Consider the following 14,395-nt stretch of genomic DNA (forward strand, 5'->3'; position numbering starts at 1 on the left):
TAAAAACAACTTCGAAAAAACAGTGTATCCGAGCATTGAGCGACATACAAATCGTGACAGGCTTCTCCATCCTGATCAGTGGGTTTCTCCAGCTCAGATGCGGCCTGTCAACCTACCATTGGCTAGTCGTCGTCCACCTAGCCTGGCTTTCCTGCCTGACTCAGTTATCCTGCTTAACGCTTTTGCGCAACCATCTCCACGACCACCCCACTGAGCGGGTATTGAGGTTACTAGCAGTGGGTGTAATGGTGGTACTATTGATCGTGGGGCTTAGTTTCACCGGAAACTATCATTGGGCCTTTGACGCAGAGAACGGCGATCACCCAACTCTCAGTGACCCTGCAATCTGTTATATGCGCCCTCATCCGGGAATGAATTCGGCGTTTTGGTCTATGCCTTTCTCAATGATCTTGCTGATCTTTGCATTTGCTTCGAGGGCAATTAAGCTCTACGATACACTTTCAATTGGTGTTGCTGGGCGAGCGAGAACCTTCATTGGAGGACTCATACGAAGGTTGTTACACATTGTGTATAACTGGAGCGATGTGTATGACTTAAACAATGTGCATAACTGGAGCAGCGCGTCTGGCTCGCCACGGACTCTGAGATTAATGCTTTGCTACCTTCCCCTGTTGTCTGTCTACTACACGTGTTTGGTGATCGTGGATGCGTGGGATTCTGCCATTAAAGAGGTCAGATATTTTATATGGGAAGTGTATTGATTGTATCGCATATTTTCTGACTTGGCCTTAGGTCACCTGGCTCATTGTCGGCTTTGTATATGGTATTGTCCGACTGATAAGAACAATATATCGACCGGAACAGATGGGCCTCGAGACTTCATTGACCGGTTTTAATGATTGGTCGTTTGGCCAAGTTGCTTCTCTGGTGTTACTGGCCGCACCGCTCATCACAGTCATCGAATATTTCCAGGAAGGTGAGTCAAGCTCTAGTAGTTATTGTCCAAGTTCAACTAGAGGTCTAATACTCGCGTAGAAGATCAGCCTCGCATAGAGGATGGGACTCTCACCCAAGATCAGACTGCCGCTCAAGATGAGACTCGCACACAGGATGAGACTCGCACACAGGATGAGACTCGCACACAGGATGAGACTCGCGCGCAGGATGAGGAACAACCTCTCTCTGACGGCCAACCCGTACCCCCACCCGATCTCCGTTCTATATCAGACTCCACCACCATGGACCTCAACGATCCTGACAATGATTGGATCTCCCACCCCAAAATATCCGATGTAATTAGTGTACATCTAGTCACATTGATATTTGCACTTATCCTCTGGGCTGCAGACTGTGATCCTTTTGGCAATATGAGCAATGTGTTCTTTGACGGTGTCATCTTCGCGAGTCTTTGGCTGTTTGTACTAATTTTTTGCTCTTTGATGGTGGAGACTGCATTTGCGGAAAAAAGGCCAACACTTACCCTCGCCCTAGAACAAGGGGTAAAGATATACAGCATGACGACTCTGAGTTTTCGTCTCCCCATTTTGCAGAAGGTTGCTTTTTGTCTCCTGCCAGTCCTCATTACCGGTGTTTTAGCATATCGATTTTGGTGTTGAGGTCTGACATGTAAGTATTTCCGTTTTTTTTTTTTTTGTCTTGTACTCAAGCGGGATCTTGGCCTGCGTGCGGTTGGCCTTGTCATAGATCCTTATCACACAATCCACGAGGCCCCTAGGATCACTAAAATCATACTGTCGTACTCTTCAGCCTCGTGCTTTCCTCTGCGATGGCTGTGTGTGCACCTTCCTGAATAACCTCCTTTTCAAACCCCTTATGCCCGGCCCAACGATAGAGCTCGGGTTAATGGCATCCGATCTATGGTTTCAAACAAAGACCTGCCAAACGTGTTCAGTATTTACGCTCGAAGTGTGAACTATGCCTCTCAGATGGCTACAGCACTGAAGACATGTGTTCTATTCTTCGCCTGTAGAATGGGATGAAAGGACGCCCACAAACAGCTCCTATGGGTTACTGAATAGGCTAGGCAAGAGCATATTACCCAGACGGTCCTAGAGGAACGTCCTGTGCAGTAACAGGTCTGAAAAAGTCAGTTCAGAGTTGGTCTTTAATCCATTGGATTAGGCTTTCTTGCTTGTATGTAGATGTTAATCAAAAAATACCAGTTTCCTCTTATATCAAAAAACTTTTACGAGGGACAGATGCTATCGCATCTTAGTTTATCATTTGTGTCAAAGTAGACAAGATGTCCAGATGCCATTGGTGCCGCGAACCCGAGTAAACGGGGCACGGCTATAGACTAGGTGATTCGAAATGACGGGTTCAAAAGACCAAACAGAGATATCACAAAGTTCCGCCAACCAAAATCAAGTCCAGCCGGTGGTTTCAACATTGATCTATCCCTCATGTATTCCTCCCTTGATCCCCACCACAAAGCCCCCAGTCAACCCGACGCCTGAAACGAGGCCTGCTACTCACAGCCGCTCAGTAGGAATAATCTACTGCTCGGTCTGGAAGTAGTTGAGGAGAACGGAGCGCTCCTGGGACTCCTCACCCCAATCCTTGACAACGACGCAAGAGCAGTTGACAACCTTGCGGGCGTTACCCTCACGGTCGAGAGTGCCTGAAGAACAAAACATTAGCAAAAATGCCCTTAAAATGGATATCCAATATCAATAGATGGGGGAAACATACAGAGACCGACCCACTCGCCGAGCATCTTTCCGTCAGGAACCTTGATGAGGGGAATCTTGTGCTCGGAGCAGAGAGCGACAACAAGCTTCTTGTAAGCCTCCTCCTCGCAGCCCTCGTTGAGGACACACATGTGAGCCTCGCGGCGGTCGAGGGCCTTGGCGGCCTCACGGAGACCACGGGCAAGACCGTCGTGGATCAGGGAGACGCGCAGAACACCCTTAAGGGCATCCAGGACGGACATCTGGCCGCTGCCGGCATCGGCAGAAACCTCGACCTCCTCGGCGGGGGCGATGGGGGATGTGGGCTCTTCTCCGTCCGACTAGAGGATTATTGTTAGTATTGCGTACTTCAATGGTCCCCTTGCTTGGATCATTGTCGTGACTCTTGAGACTTGGAATTGGACTAGACCGGTGCAGCGCATAGATAAGACCGCCGACGAGGGGTAGCCTCTATTGCGGCGACGCAATCGCTCTCGTCGGCTATGCCCATTCCAGCGTCTCAATTGCCATGACGAGATCCGTGGCGGGGGTGGACATTGTGTGAGGGTAATTCGCAGATATGAAACATACCATTTTGTTGCTTGTTATGCTTGAAATCGGATGATCCTCGAAGAGTAGAGTTGTTGGAGAGAGAAATTAAGAGGTGGTGCGGGCGGCGTGAAATTTCCCGCTATTTCGACTTTTTTCGGCTGTGTGTGCCCTACGATTATGTCATGTGGTCCCCGTAAACTTGGTCACGTGATGTGTTTATACATCCATGGACTGTATACTCCATAGATGGATGGATATTTGCAAATGCAGTTTGATGGCGCTTTTAGCCTAATATTTAGGTTTACAAGTTAGTGCAGGATTTTTTGATTTGTTACAAATTTCTACATATATCTTAATTAGGAGGTAAGTTGTGTTTGAACTTGGTATTATTGACACGGGGATGCATGATTACATTCATTATACCAGTGACTACAAAAAGAAACCACAACAAAACTACCTAACAGTAGAATCATCACTTAACGCAAGAGGTATCATAATCGTACAATCAGAATCCGCCCTGTACACCGCTTCGCTGAATTGCTGACATCGCGCCGGGTCTAGCGAAAAGACGCTAAAAACAAAACTAGACGTATGTACTAGATCGAGAAGGGCCATAACCATTGAGCCCGGTTCCGTTGGTGTCGACTGAGGATTCCGGGCCATGGTCATTGAGTTGAGGAGTGCTGAAGTCTGCGCCAGCCGTCGGCGGTTCCGGATCGACGTGCATGTTCAAGAACTGCAGTTCTAGGCCGTGGAGGTGAGGGATGTGTGGGACGAGGTCTGTGAAATCAGAAAGCTAAGAGACTTGTTAGTTGTGAGGCATAACCTGCAAGACTCAAGAAAACTTACTCGGATCCAGAAGACATGCTCCATCTCGAAATACTTGGGGCGCGTGTCACAATCCTTCTGCATGATCTGTCCGATGCTCGAGCTTTGGAATCCAACATCGTCTGTATGGGTCAACATGCGACGGGTGACCCGCCACAGATTCACACGTTGAGTGGGTGTCGCCTTTCGCTTCTCCCAGCTGGCGTATTGCGAAAGTTGCAGATCATTGGTAGCTAGAAGAGGCGCAACCAAGTAGTTCGGGATCCATTTCTCGTCGGCGACATCCACACCACAGCTAGGGTCAAGTTGACGGGTGAGGGCAGTAACGAGAGGCATGAAAGACTTGAGCCAGTCATGGCTTTTCGCACGGGGATTGTTGGATCCCACAAGGTTTGCTGCAACACGAAGGCGACTGGGAAGCGCCTCACGGCGTCGGTGCTCTGCTGCCTCCCGATCACGGCGCATCTTGGCAGCTCGAGCGCGTTCTTGCTCCAACCGCTTCAGACGATCATCTTCGACTTGCTTGGCGCGTCGTTGTTCGACCTCCTTGCGTTTGCGCTCTTCCTCTTCGGCTTTCTCAGCCTGAGCCACTCGTTCGGCTTCTTCCTTGGCAAGTCGATCGCGTTCGGCTTCGTCAGCGATGCGCTTTTCGTTCGCGGCACGCTCCTCTTGCGCCTTCTTGGCCTGGGCTCGTCGACGCTCATGGGCTTCAAGCTCGATCCGTTTCGCGACGGCCATTGTGTCTTCCATCGGATCGGCTCTGGGCTCATGCGATTCTTTTTTCGTGTCGCCGTTCTTTTTGACAGGATCATGACGGGGCGAACTTGGGCGGGTTGTAGGTTTCTTGCTGGTGTCGGCGGATTTGTGTGGTTGAGGTTCAGCAGCTCGGGTAGATTCCTCGTGGGGTCGGCGAGGATGGGGTTTGCTGGCATCATCAGGTTGCCTTGGGGTGCCATGTATAACACCAGGAGACTTATCTTCAGACACAACCCGTCTCTTCTTTTTACGCGACTCAGGAGATAAGCGATCACCATCTGTGCCACGCGAACGAGACCGTTCCGGGGACCCATCAGCGCGAATGCGCTTCAAGGACAATGTGTTGTCGGGTGCTGTGTCAACGCGCGGCTTCGGTGCCTCTTCACGTCCAGAGAGCGAATCAGACGAAAAGAGACTTGGCCTGCGCTCTTGTGGGCGACGCCCAGCAATGAGTCGTCTTTTTCGGATGTCTTCGTTGGGTGCCACCCCACTCGACTCACTGTCTCGTCTAGCGGATGACGAAGATTTGGGTTTAGATGAATCTGATGGTCGAGATAAATCGTTTTCTTTTTGACGACGTTTTTCTTTGATGGAATCCATGTCTTTCAAAGAATCGCGAGTTCTGTTGGTGTTGGGGCTGTTGTTCTTCTTGCGCGCGACGGGGGAGGAAGATCCTCTACGTGGGGGACGTTTCTCCTCCTTCTCTTTCCCACGAGCACGGCGGGGTGAATCGTCTTTGCGACCCTTCTCAGAACCTGCAAACCTCTCATACGCCTCCTTCAGAATTTGATACTCATCCTCCCAGTTCTCGCCCTGTCGACCCCGAGACAGTTCGAAATATGTTCTTTCTTCAAAGAGTCGTCGCGTGGGATTAAACCCGGGTTGGTTTAGGATAAGCTGGATAACAGCACTGTTGCCTCGACCAATCGCAGCAAGCATAGGCGTGTTGTAACCCGGTTTTTGACCACGCAATGGGTTTGGATCCGCATCCGCATTTCCCATCGCATACAAAAGAGAGAGGACATCGTGGTGGCCACCCTTTGCCGCAGCAATCAAGGAAGCATTGTCGGCTTTCTGCAAAATATTCAGGATGCTTACTACCCCAGCCTCATCGCCTTTGGCAGCAAACTCTCGAAGGTTCTCAAATGTGGGTTTCGTCCACAGCAGGTCATTTCTCGTGGCTTCGCTTCGCCCACCTTTTCGTCGATTTCCCGCGCCCACTGGAGGAGGGCTGCGCATCGGAGGCGAATCTCGGGGGCTAGCCGCCGATCCTCTTACTGCCGAAGCTCGTCGCGAAGAAGGTTCCTTGCTCTCTGGTCTTGTATTTTCCTCAGAGCGTCGACCAGGCCGTAAATTAGCCTTGGCGTCAGCGAGCGCTTTCCGCATCTCTTCATACTCATCGTCGTCGTCAAAGGACGGAACCAACTCATAAGGCTCATCACCTTCGGCATTCACAGTTCGTGGGTTTGCACCTGCATCAAGCAGAAGTTTGACCACCTCCAGATTCCCGTTCTCCACAGCATCAATCAACGGGGTGTCTTTGTCAATGTTTTTAGTGTTAATCTCGCAGCCTGCGTCTAGCAGGAACTTGACAATTTCGGCTTCTCCGGCAAGCGATGCGATCTGCAGGGGGGTGTTGCCTGCATTATCGGGGATATTAATGTCTTCCGGTCGTTCGGCATGGCGCATCATCACTTGATCATGTTTCCGGTCGGCACACGCCCGCGCAAGAGGAGTCCGGCCACTCTTGTCACGCAACTTCTTCGGTCCCATTTGCTTAGCGGGCGATGCGGACGCACCGACTCCAGAGCCAAGCTTCCGCAGATGCGCCGGCAATGGAGAACCGCTTTGAGAGGAGGACGTCGATAGTCTATCTTCGGAGCTATGTCTCCCAGAGCCTGTGAGCACAGGGGTTGGTGCCTTTTTCTTCGTTGGGAACTGAGAGCCTGAGACAGATCGTTGGTGAGATGGTCGACTGGGTGAGAGTGATCGCGTGTTGGATGGAGGTCTGGAAAGGCGCGTATTATTGGTATGTTTAAGTTCCCGCACAGGATGGGATGCTGCGTGGGAGTGGGCGCGACGATGACCTCGTTGTTCCTCAGCACTGTCACTTGAGCTTCGCTTACGGAAAGCACGAGGTATCTCTGACGCACGGTCGATTCCATTGGCAACGCCTTCCGTTTCTGGCAACTGAGAATCATCCACCTTTTCAATCTTAACCACCGACGGCGAAATTGCTCTATGGCTTGGAGAAGGAGGGCTCCGTTCCTGTTCCCGTTCGCGTTCTCGAGTGTCGCCGAACACCCGTGGTTTCTTTCGCTGATTTCCATCGATTCCATTAGGTTCATGTCGACTCGGATCGTGCTTAATATGCTTTCTTTTCTTCTCTGGCGACAAGGACTCGCGACCTGATTGAATTATTGTCTCCGCCTCCGAATCCGCCCTAGGACTAGGAGGCCCATCCTCCTCCCCTTCTGAATGTACACGTGTCGGTCCATCGCTGTCTACCCGGGGGTGGGAGTCTGCACGAGCTTTTCCCAGTGATGAGGGACCAACAGGGTCTGGCTTTACCGTGGCAAGCCTATTCTGGCCGACGTCCAGGGCAGCTGGTAAAGAGACTGCCTCGACATCACTCATAGCGATAGCACTCGAAGACTTGAAATGCCGCTCGTCATTTTGGGGGGGAAACGCGACCGACAAAACAACCGTGGTCGACAACGCCAGCAGTTGTGCGCGAACGCTGATCCTCAACCGCGGGTTTCACCCGCAAAGAGAGTCTTGAAACGTGGGCAATACCGCTCCGGGAGTACGGGAGCGATACGGGATGCTGGTCGAGGAACTCCGGCTATTGGATTTACTGGTATAGGTGTATAGATCGAGGGTAAATTCGAGGGTTGGTTTTCACACTTTGGGGGTTGAATGGGGGAAGAAAGAGAAGGGAAGAGGAAAAGCGGGAAGGGAAAGGAATGGGACTGGATTCATTGGGTGTAGGGCTCCTCACTGGGTCAGGTTTGGCCACAGTAGAATCATCGAGCTGCAGGTGGGATTTTGACTACTGGAAACATACTTATATCTAAGAGAAGAGGGGTCGACTTTAGAGCTCAAGTTAATACTTGATTTCTTTTTTCTTTTTTTTTTTCTTTTCTTTTCTCTCTTTGAATATCCTGTTCCGAGGGCGAATATACTCCATACAACATACGGGAGAGACGATACGATTGATACGGTGATACCGTGAAAAAAGGGGGGCACAGGCCTCTGGTCACTAACCCTAATTCGGAAATTGCAAACACGCCAAACAGCCTATCCAGGCTAGACCGAATGCGGTCAAGTGGATTTGCCTCAAAAAGTCGCCACTCAGCGTCTCAGCTCATATCTCAGTGGTTTTATCTTACACAGTACTGTTGTTATTAAATATCTATAGAAACAATTTAGTATTAACTTATCCGTACTGCGTACAGAATACCCCTCTATCTGTAATATGCCCCATTTTCCCAGGTGTCCTAATTTCCAAGCTAGTCCCGAGGCCGAACTAACTCCAAACGCCCCCCGTTGGCGAGAGCTGAAGGATCGGCGCGGGCTGGTTTTCTCCACAATAAACATCTCCCCTAAGACACCTCACTGATATCATCACAATGACACTAAATTAGAAACAATACGAAACAGAGACGGAAGAGAAAAAAAAAACAGAAGGGAAAAAAAAAAAAAGGCTCATCCAAGAGCCATGTCTCTAAACTCTCAATGGGTCGATAACATCCTGGAATCCACCGGCATGGATGCTGTGGACGCTCTACGCGCGTTCTTCCTTCTGGCCGCCGCCACGGTACGATACGCCCTGTGATAGTGGTGATAGTGAACACCTCGTGCAGACGAACCCAACTAACGCCGACCCCTCGTATGCAGACCATCTCGATCAGCATCCCAACCTCATTGAGGTCCCGCTTCCTCACCTATGGTCCACGCGCGACCTCGGCCTCGATCTCCACCGACTCTGCACCACCTCGCGCCCAGAACCCCTCCGCAGAGAACAAGGGCTTCCTTGATTATCTCGCTACTTGGCAGGTGCCACATAGCTATTTCACGCATTTCTATGTTGCATCTGTCCTGTCATCGGTCTTCTGGGTTGCGCAATTGCTATCGCGGGGTGTGGTATTCCAAGCCATCGCATCCCGCGTTAGCGAGGACCACCAACGGCACTCCATGTCCTTGACGCAGTTGGTGATCTGCTGTGTGCTATTGGCTATACAGGGATCCCGGCGTTTATGGGAGTGCTTTGTCTTTTCCAAGCCTTCGTCGTCACAAATGTGGTTTATGCATTGGCTGTTGGGCTTGGGTTTCTATCTAGCAGCAGGAGTTGCAATTTGGATCGAGGGCTCCGGAACTCTGTTGACCAAAAATTTGACGCTTGCTCATCTCCAGATGACCAACGCCCCAAATTTGCGCACTTTCTTCCTTATCCCGCTCTTCCTGGTGGCGTCTGGTTTGCAGCACGACTCCCATCACTATCTGTACTCGTTGAAAAAATATACCCTCCCGGAGCATCCCATGTTCCGCGGTGTAGTATGTCCCCACTACGGCGCAGAATGCGTTGTATACTTGTCGCTGGCGCTGTTGGCTGCCCCACGAGGTGAATGGATCAATAAGACTATGCTGTGTTGTCTGGCTTTCGTCGCGGTCAACCTGGGTCTGACAGCTCGGAATACCAAGCAGTGGTATGCGCAGAAGTTCGGCAAAGACTTGGTGCAGGACTGGTGGTTTATGATTCCCTATCTGTACTAACACAGAGCTAAAATAAAATAAAAGAACCGGAATTCGGAAATGAGCTACTCGTTACCTCCCACCTAAAAACTTCAAGCTATTTCCCATCTTCACGACATGAAGCACGTCTCTGTACGTAAGGCTCGTCCTCATATCCCGCTCGTACCACCCGCCCTGGTACAATTCCCTCTCCCGCAAGAGCTCCCAGTTGCAGATAGAGTGGGGGCCTAGATCCTCATCTCTCGTCGTTTCCTCGATACCATGCAGAAGATCCGTGTATATCTTGCCCCTCGTGATCAGCAGACTCCGTCTCTCCTGCAAGATCCTGTATTGAGGTCTTCGATTTGTGACGGGTATCCCGGCAACATCTCTTCCGGCTTTGGTTGGTGTAGCGCTTTCTTCCCTGTCACCCTGAGTGTGTTTGTGGTACAAATCGAGCACAATTGGTGCCCCCAGGCTCACTGTCGCAACGAGGGGATAGTATGCCGATCCATCTTCGTGCGGCATGATTCCTTGCCCGGGCTGGTATACGTTTACTAGGACATGGTTAGGCGCTTTGTGCGGCGCATCGTTGAAGATACTCAAGGCCTTAAACCGCGGTTCGGCGATCGGTGATCTAAGCCAAGCTGGTAGGGGCGATGCGAGAAGAGCATTACTCTTGGTGAGGGCCGATGGCCATGTTTGGAGTCTGCGGTGCGACAGCTGGGTCCAGCGCGGCAGTGGCGCTGATTTTACCTGTGGATTGTTGCAGTGAGTGAGGTCTGAACATGAACAAGTGACATGCAGCATTTATAGATGGTTGAAGAGCAATAAGACAGTGATATGCATACATATATATTCGTCCAATATCTAACATCAATGGTATAAGGCATGGTTTCTAATAACAGATGCTCGTGATAAAATCATTGGCACTTACCTTCTGAAGTAACCACTCCTCCTCATCCTCTGTTATGAAGTCCGATATATAGAATGCATCCTCGGGCAATGTCGTGATGCGTGCAGCTTCAAGATCAAATCCCATTTGCCCTCCAAGCTCGGACTGGTACTGGGTAGTTCCTAGTCCCTAGTATTTGCTGACTTCAGCGGTCTTTTGTCTCAGCAATGGTTATTGATGATAGATTGGCAGGGTGGGCGAAGACAAAGAAAAGATGAATGCGCATGTGGATTTGTAAAAACAAGATAGTGCAACGTTTAAGCTGGGATAATTCCATACATATGCATAACACATTAGAGTCCAGAGAGTCAACAAAATACACCTGCATCCACGTCACACGCCCTTCATGCCTTGCAACCTCAGGCAGCAATACCACCCCACATTAGCTCAATCCGAACAACCAACGGCCGAGACAGTGATACCAACATAGTATTGAACCCTCTCGTCCACAATGGCCCCCAAGAACAACGCCAAAGCCGCCAAGGGCAAGGGCAAGGATGCATCCGCCGATGACGCCAAGGGCAAAGGTGGAAAGGGAGGGGCTGTGAAAGGCGCACAGTCGATTAATGTGCGGCACATTCTTGTATGTTTTTTTTATCTTCTCTTTTCAATCTCAAATATCTCGCCTGTGGTGCTGGGAGTTGGCCGATATACTACCAGATCATGTGGACAGGGGAAATGGTTGATATATGGCTCATTCTAATCATGTCTAGTGCGAAAAACACGCCAAGAAAGAAGAAGCCCTGGAGAAGCTTCGTAACGGCACCAAGTTTGATGAGGTTGCTCGTGAATTCTCGGAGGATAAAGCTAGACAGGGTAAGTAGATATATACTGGACGAAATGGACAGGGCTGATTTCTTTTGTGCAGGAGGGTCCCTCGGATGGAAGACGAAGGGTGGGCTGGACCCTGCATTTGAGAATGTTGCATTCGAGCTTGAAACTAGCACGACGGGAAATCCCAAGTATGCCGAGGTCAAGACCGGGTTTGGATATCATATCATCATGGTTGAGGGGCGGAAGTGAGCTTCTTCCCATTACTTGCACCCTCTAAAAGACAAACAGTCATAATATACCAACGGAAGACTCGATAAAATATGTAGAAGGAAAGGCCACCCAAAGGCTATATACCTTATGCTTTATATTTTGGGAATCTAAATGCTCTTCACAAGACAGCTTATCTACAAAGCCTGTCAAAATATCCTACAACTCCTTCTTCGCAGCCTCAATCTTCGACCGTTCTTTCGCCTTCTTCTCTGATCTTTGCACCACTGCTTCGGCACCAATGCCGCCAAAGACCAGACTGATCCCCAGCCACTGGCCACCGGACAGAGAATGCCCGAACCAGAAAACGCTGAGGAGCATAGTCAACATCTTGCGTGTAACGGTAACGGTGACAAGCAGCAGTGAAGAGAAGCGAGACAGAGTGTGGAAAATGAAAAGCTGGCCAACAGCCCCGCATGCCGCGAACCCAATGACATGCTTCAGCGCCTCTGGGTGGCGGGAGAGGAAAGAGAAGGCACCAAACAGCTCAGTCTCGGTAGACGGGGGAATGGGGATGGGTAGCAGGTTATGCAAAATCCCGCTTTGTGAGAGATGTGGCATGACTAGGAGGTACGCAGAAGTCAGAACGGTCGAGAGAACATTCTGAGCGACCATCATCTGGGGTCCAGTGAAGCGGGTGTACAGCTTGGGGGAGGAGAAGACGTGGTCTTGCGTGGTGTTGGTCAGGCCATCCAAGAGGAGGTTGATGGACAACAAGAAGATGCCCCATCCGGAGGATCCAGACTGGTCCTTGGCAGCCACTTTCTTACTAGTTCCTGGGTGGTGCAGGCTGAAAGTCGCGACGCCGAGAGTGACCATCAGGACAACACCGTACTTGTACAGCGGGTATCTCTTGCGGAAGATGGTCAGGTGCAAGACCATGACCGGGAGGAGCTTGCATGATTTGGCGAGGATGAAGGTCAGGTAGTCGATGTGTTCGAGACTGGCGTAGCCGAAGGGTGACGCAAGTGACGAGGAGATTGCGACTAGAACCAGGGGGAAGATGATCCGGCGTGTGGGGAAGATAGATGGGATCTTTTGACCTTTCGGGGTTGAGAACAGAAGGTATGTAAAGCCGGTGATAGCCGCGAAGGAGGATTGGACCGTGTTCAGCACCAGGGAGTAGGTGAATCGCTCCGTTGGAGGATTTGGCTCCGCAACGGTTGCAGGACGAACGAGATAGCTGGTCGTCGTGATCGCCTCCTGTAGTACACCCCATGAGAGGCTTTTTATCTTATTAGTTTCTTTGGCCGGACTCAAAAATCACGCGGAACGCGGTCGAGGCACTTACAATGCCGCATATATACCGAGAACGCAAATCACAAGTTGCGTCAGCCCAGGGCTGTCGGCGACTGTCTCCAGGGTCGCTGGTGCTTTTTCGGACAAGCTTCCATTGGCGGTGGAAGGTGTGTCTGTGTTGTCACTTCCAGCATTTCGTGGCACATTAGACTCTTCTGAGAGGTGCATTAATTGAGAAGGGGCTCTCTGGAGCGGCGCTGCTTGCTTTTGTCGTCCCATTGTGACAAATTGGGGCGGAGTTCAAGTTGGAAATGCAAGGAACTCGAACAAGACAAGGCAATGTAAATTATGTATGCGAAGGGATTGGAAAATGACCCTTTGTCGAGGATAGTCCTAGGTTGTCATAAGGGTCCTGGAGGATTCCTGAACCTGAAACCAAAAGAATAACAAGATGCCATGTGTTCTTACTTCACTTCTCTATGATCTCCACCCCACTTAATCTCCTTTCTTTTTTTTTCTTTTTACTTGTACTCGAGATGAAAGGAGAAATGGACTTGATACTCCTCAAATTATCATTTCAAATCTCTTATTAAACTAGAAACTTTTTAGCTTCTTATCTCAACTATACAGTCCCATTAAGGAAAGCGGTGTAAATAAATCGGATCTACACAGGCGGTGTGGTCCCAAAAGTCCTGAGATTTGCGATTTCTCGACCGGAGCTCCCTCTATTCAAGTCGGACAAGACAAACAGCTCCGAGAAAATATCCATGATGGTAGACACACAGGAAGCCACAAAACGGCCCGATGCATCGGCGCTCACCAAACACATATCCAAAAAAGGCTACGAGTCCCCCCACCTCGCAACATCCGCCCAAGTCCAGCACAACCTCGAGCACCAACACCTCTGGACATCTATAATGGGATACGTCATTCCTGGACAACCAGACGACCCGAACACATTAAACAAAGACCCCCAGCAGCCACCAAAAGAACCAATTCCCCTGCTCTCCGCCTACCCCCCACACCGCGTGTACACACACCCCGACGAGCAGCTGTACATGCTAGAAAACGGGATCCGCGAAGACGACCTCAAGCCAGAGCGCATGTTCGTGGTTCCGACTACACAGGGCCAGCCGTGGACCTTGCGCCATATAGCTACTGTTTTTAACCAACTTCCTGAGTTCAAGCAAAAGGCTGAAGAGCATGATCGATCTGTCAATCCTACAGGCATGCAGTCGGGGGTGGAGGGTCAGGATGCCGAAAAGGCAGAGAAACTGGCTCAGTACTATGATAAAAAGGAGAAGGCACGTTTGACCAAAGAATGGGGCGCGCAACGGTTCTTGCTTGCTATGGTGGATAAGGGGATGGGTGGTGACGGGACAGTGGCATACTATGTTGTGCATGAAGGCGAGGTGAAGCCGAGGCAGAACTGAGTGCGCGGAGCTGGGCGGTTCTCATATGTACACATTAATACCTATTGCATTCTTACTCCTCGCGAGTAGACGACATGATTGACGAATACTCATTCAAAAGAACAATGAAATGACATTATCCATGTGGTATCAGGGTAAATTCAAAGCAACGACTTGTATTATATGCGCCGAAATTATACACAAGAAATTTTGTTGACACATGATCA

General features: G+C 50.3%; 8 protein-coding genes across 8 annotated transcripts; 4 read left to right on the top strand and 4 right to left on the bottom strand.

Annotated features, from left to right (window-relative positions):
- Positions 1–825: 825 nt before the first annotated feature.
- On the top strand, positions 826–1,584 carry PEX2_036360 (uncharacterized protein; the record flags this gene model as incomplete). The annotated part of the gene is made up of 3 exons (XM_016740911.1): positions 826–937; positions 997–1,460; positions 1,558–1,584. 3 exons carry the CDS (start codon positions 826–828, stop codon positions 1,582–1,584), a joined length of 603 nt encoding a protein of 200 aa, XP_016601105.1.
- An 893-nt stretch (positions 1,585–2,477) lies between these two features.
- PEX2_036370 (40S ribosomal protein eS12) lies at positions 2,478–3,245 on the bottom strand (the record flags this gene model as incomplete). Its single annotated transcript, XM_016740912.1, has 3 exons — positions 2,478–2,602; positions 2,674–2,992; positions 3,243–3,245. 3 exons carry the CDS (start codon positions 3,243–3,245, stop codon positions 2,478–2,480), a joined length of 447 nt encoding a protein of 148 aa, XP_016601106.1.
- Positions 3,246–3,786: 541 nt separating this feature from the next.
- Positions 3,787–7,424, bottom strand: PEX2_036380 (putative histone deacetylase complex subunit (Hos4); the record flags this gene model as incomplete). Its single annotated transcript, XM_016740913.1, has 2 exons — positions 3,787–3,999; positions 4,053–7,424. 2 exons carry the CDS (start codon positions 7,422–7,424, stop codon positions 3,787–3,789), a joined length of 3,585 nt encoding a protein of 1,194 aa, XP_016601107.1.
- A 1,084-nt stretch (positions 7,425–8,508) lies between these two features.
- PEX2_036390 (putative 3-oxo-5-alpha-steroid 4-dehydrogenase) lies at positions 8,509–9,563 on the top strand (the record flags this gene model as incomplete). Its single annotated transcript, XM_016740914.1, has 2 exons — positions 8,509–8,607; positions 8,688–9,563. 2 exons carry the CDS (start codon positions 8,509–8,511, stop codon positions 9,561–9,563), a joined length of 975 nt encoding a protein of 324 aa, XP_016601108.1.
- Positions 9,564–9,614: 51 nt separating this feature from the next.
- On the bottom strand, positions 9,615–10,563 carry PEX2_036400 (uncharacterized protein; the record flags this gene model as incomplete). Its single annotated transcript, XM_016740915.1, has 2 exons — positions 9,615–10,277; positions 10,459–10,563. The coding sequence occupies 2 exons, from the start codon at positions 10,561–10,563 to the stop codon at positions 9,615–9,617; spliced, it is 768 nt and encodes a 255-aa protein (XP_016601109.1).
- Positions 10,564–10,927: 364 nt separating this feature from the next.
- On the top strand, positions 10,928–11,499 carry PEX2_036410 (peptidylprolyl isomerase; the record flags this gene model as incomplete). Its single annotated transcript, XM_016740916.1, has 3 exons — positions 10,928–11,059; positions 11,190–11,292; positions 11,345–11,499. The coding sequence occupies 3 exons, from the start codon at positions 10,928–10,930 to the stop codon at positions 11,497–11,499; spliced, it is 390 nt and encodes a 129-aa protein (XP_016601110.1).
- Positions 11,500–11,676: 177 nt separating this feature from the next.
- PEX2_036420 (UDP-galactose transporter HUT1) lies at positions 11,677–13,035 on the bottom strand (the record flags this gene model as incomplete). Its single annotated transcript, XM_016740917.1, has 2 exons — positions 11,677–12,742; positions 12,809–13,035. 2 exons carry the CDS (start codon positions 13,033–13,035, stop codon positions 11,677–11,679), a joined length of 1,293 nt encoding a protein of 430 aa, XP_016601111.1.
- A 488-nt stretch (positions 13,036–13,523) lies between these two features.
- Positions 13,524–14,189, top strand: PEX2_036430 (uncharacterized protein; the record flags this gene model as incomplete). The annotated part of the gene is made up of 1 exon (XM_016740918.1): positions 13,524–14,189. The coding sequence occupies one exon, from the start codon at positions 13,524–13,526 to the stop codon at positions 14,187–14,189; it is 666 nt and encodes a 221-aa protein (XP_016601112.1).
- Between the last annotated feature and the right edge of the window lie 206 nt (positions 14,190–14,395).

The sequence above is a fragment of the Penicillium expansum genome (genome assembly GCF_000769745.1).
Source record: "Penicillium expansum strain MD-8 chromosome Unknown contig109, whole genome shotgun sequence".
Taxonomy (NCBI): domain Eukaryota; kingdom Fungi; phylum Ascomycota; class Eurotiomycetes; order Eurotiales; family Aspergillaceae; genus Penicillium; species Penicillium expansum.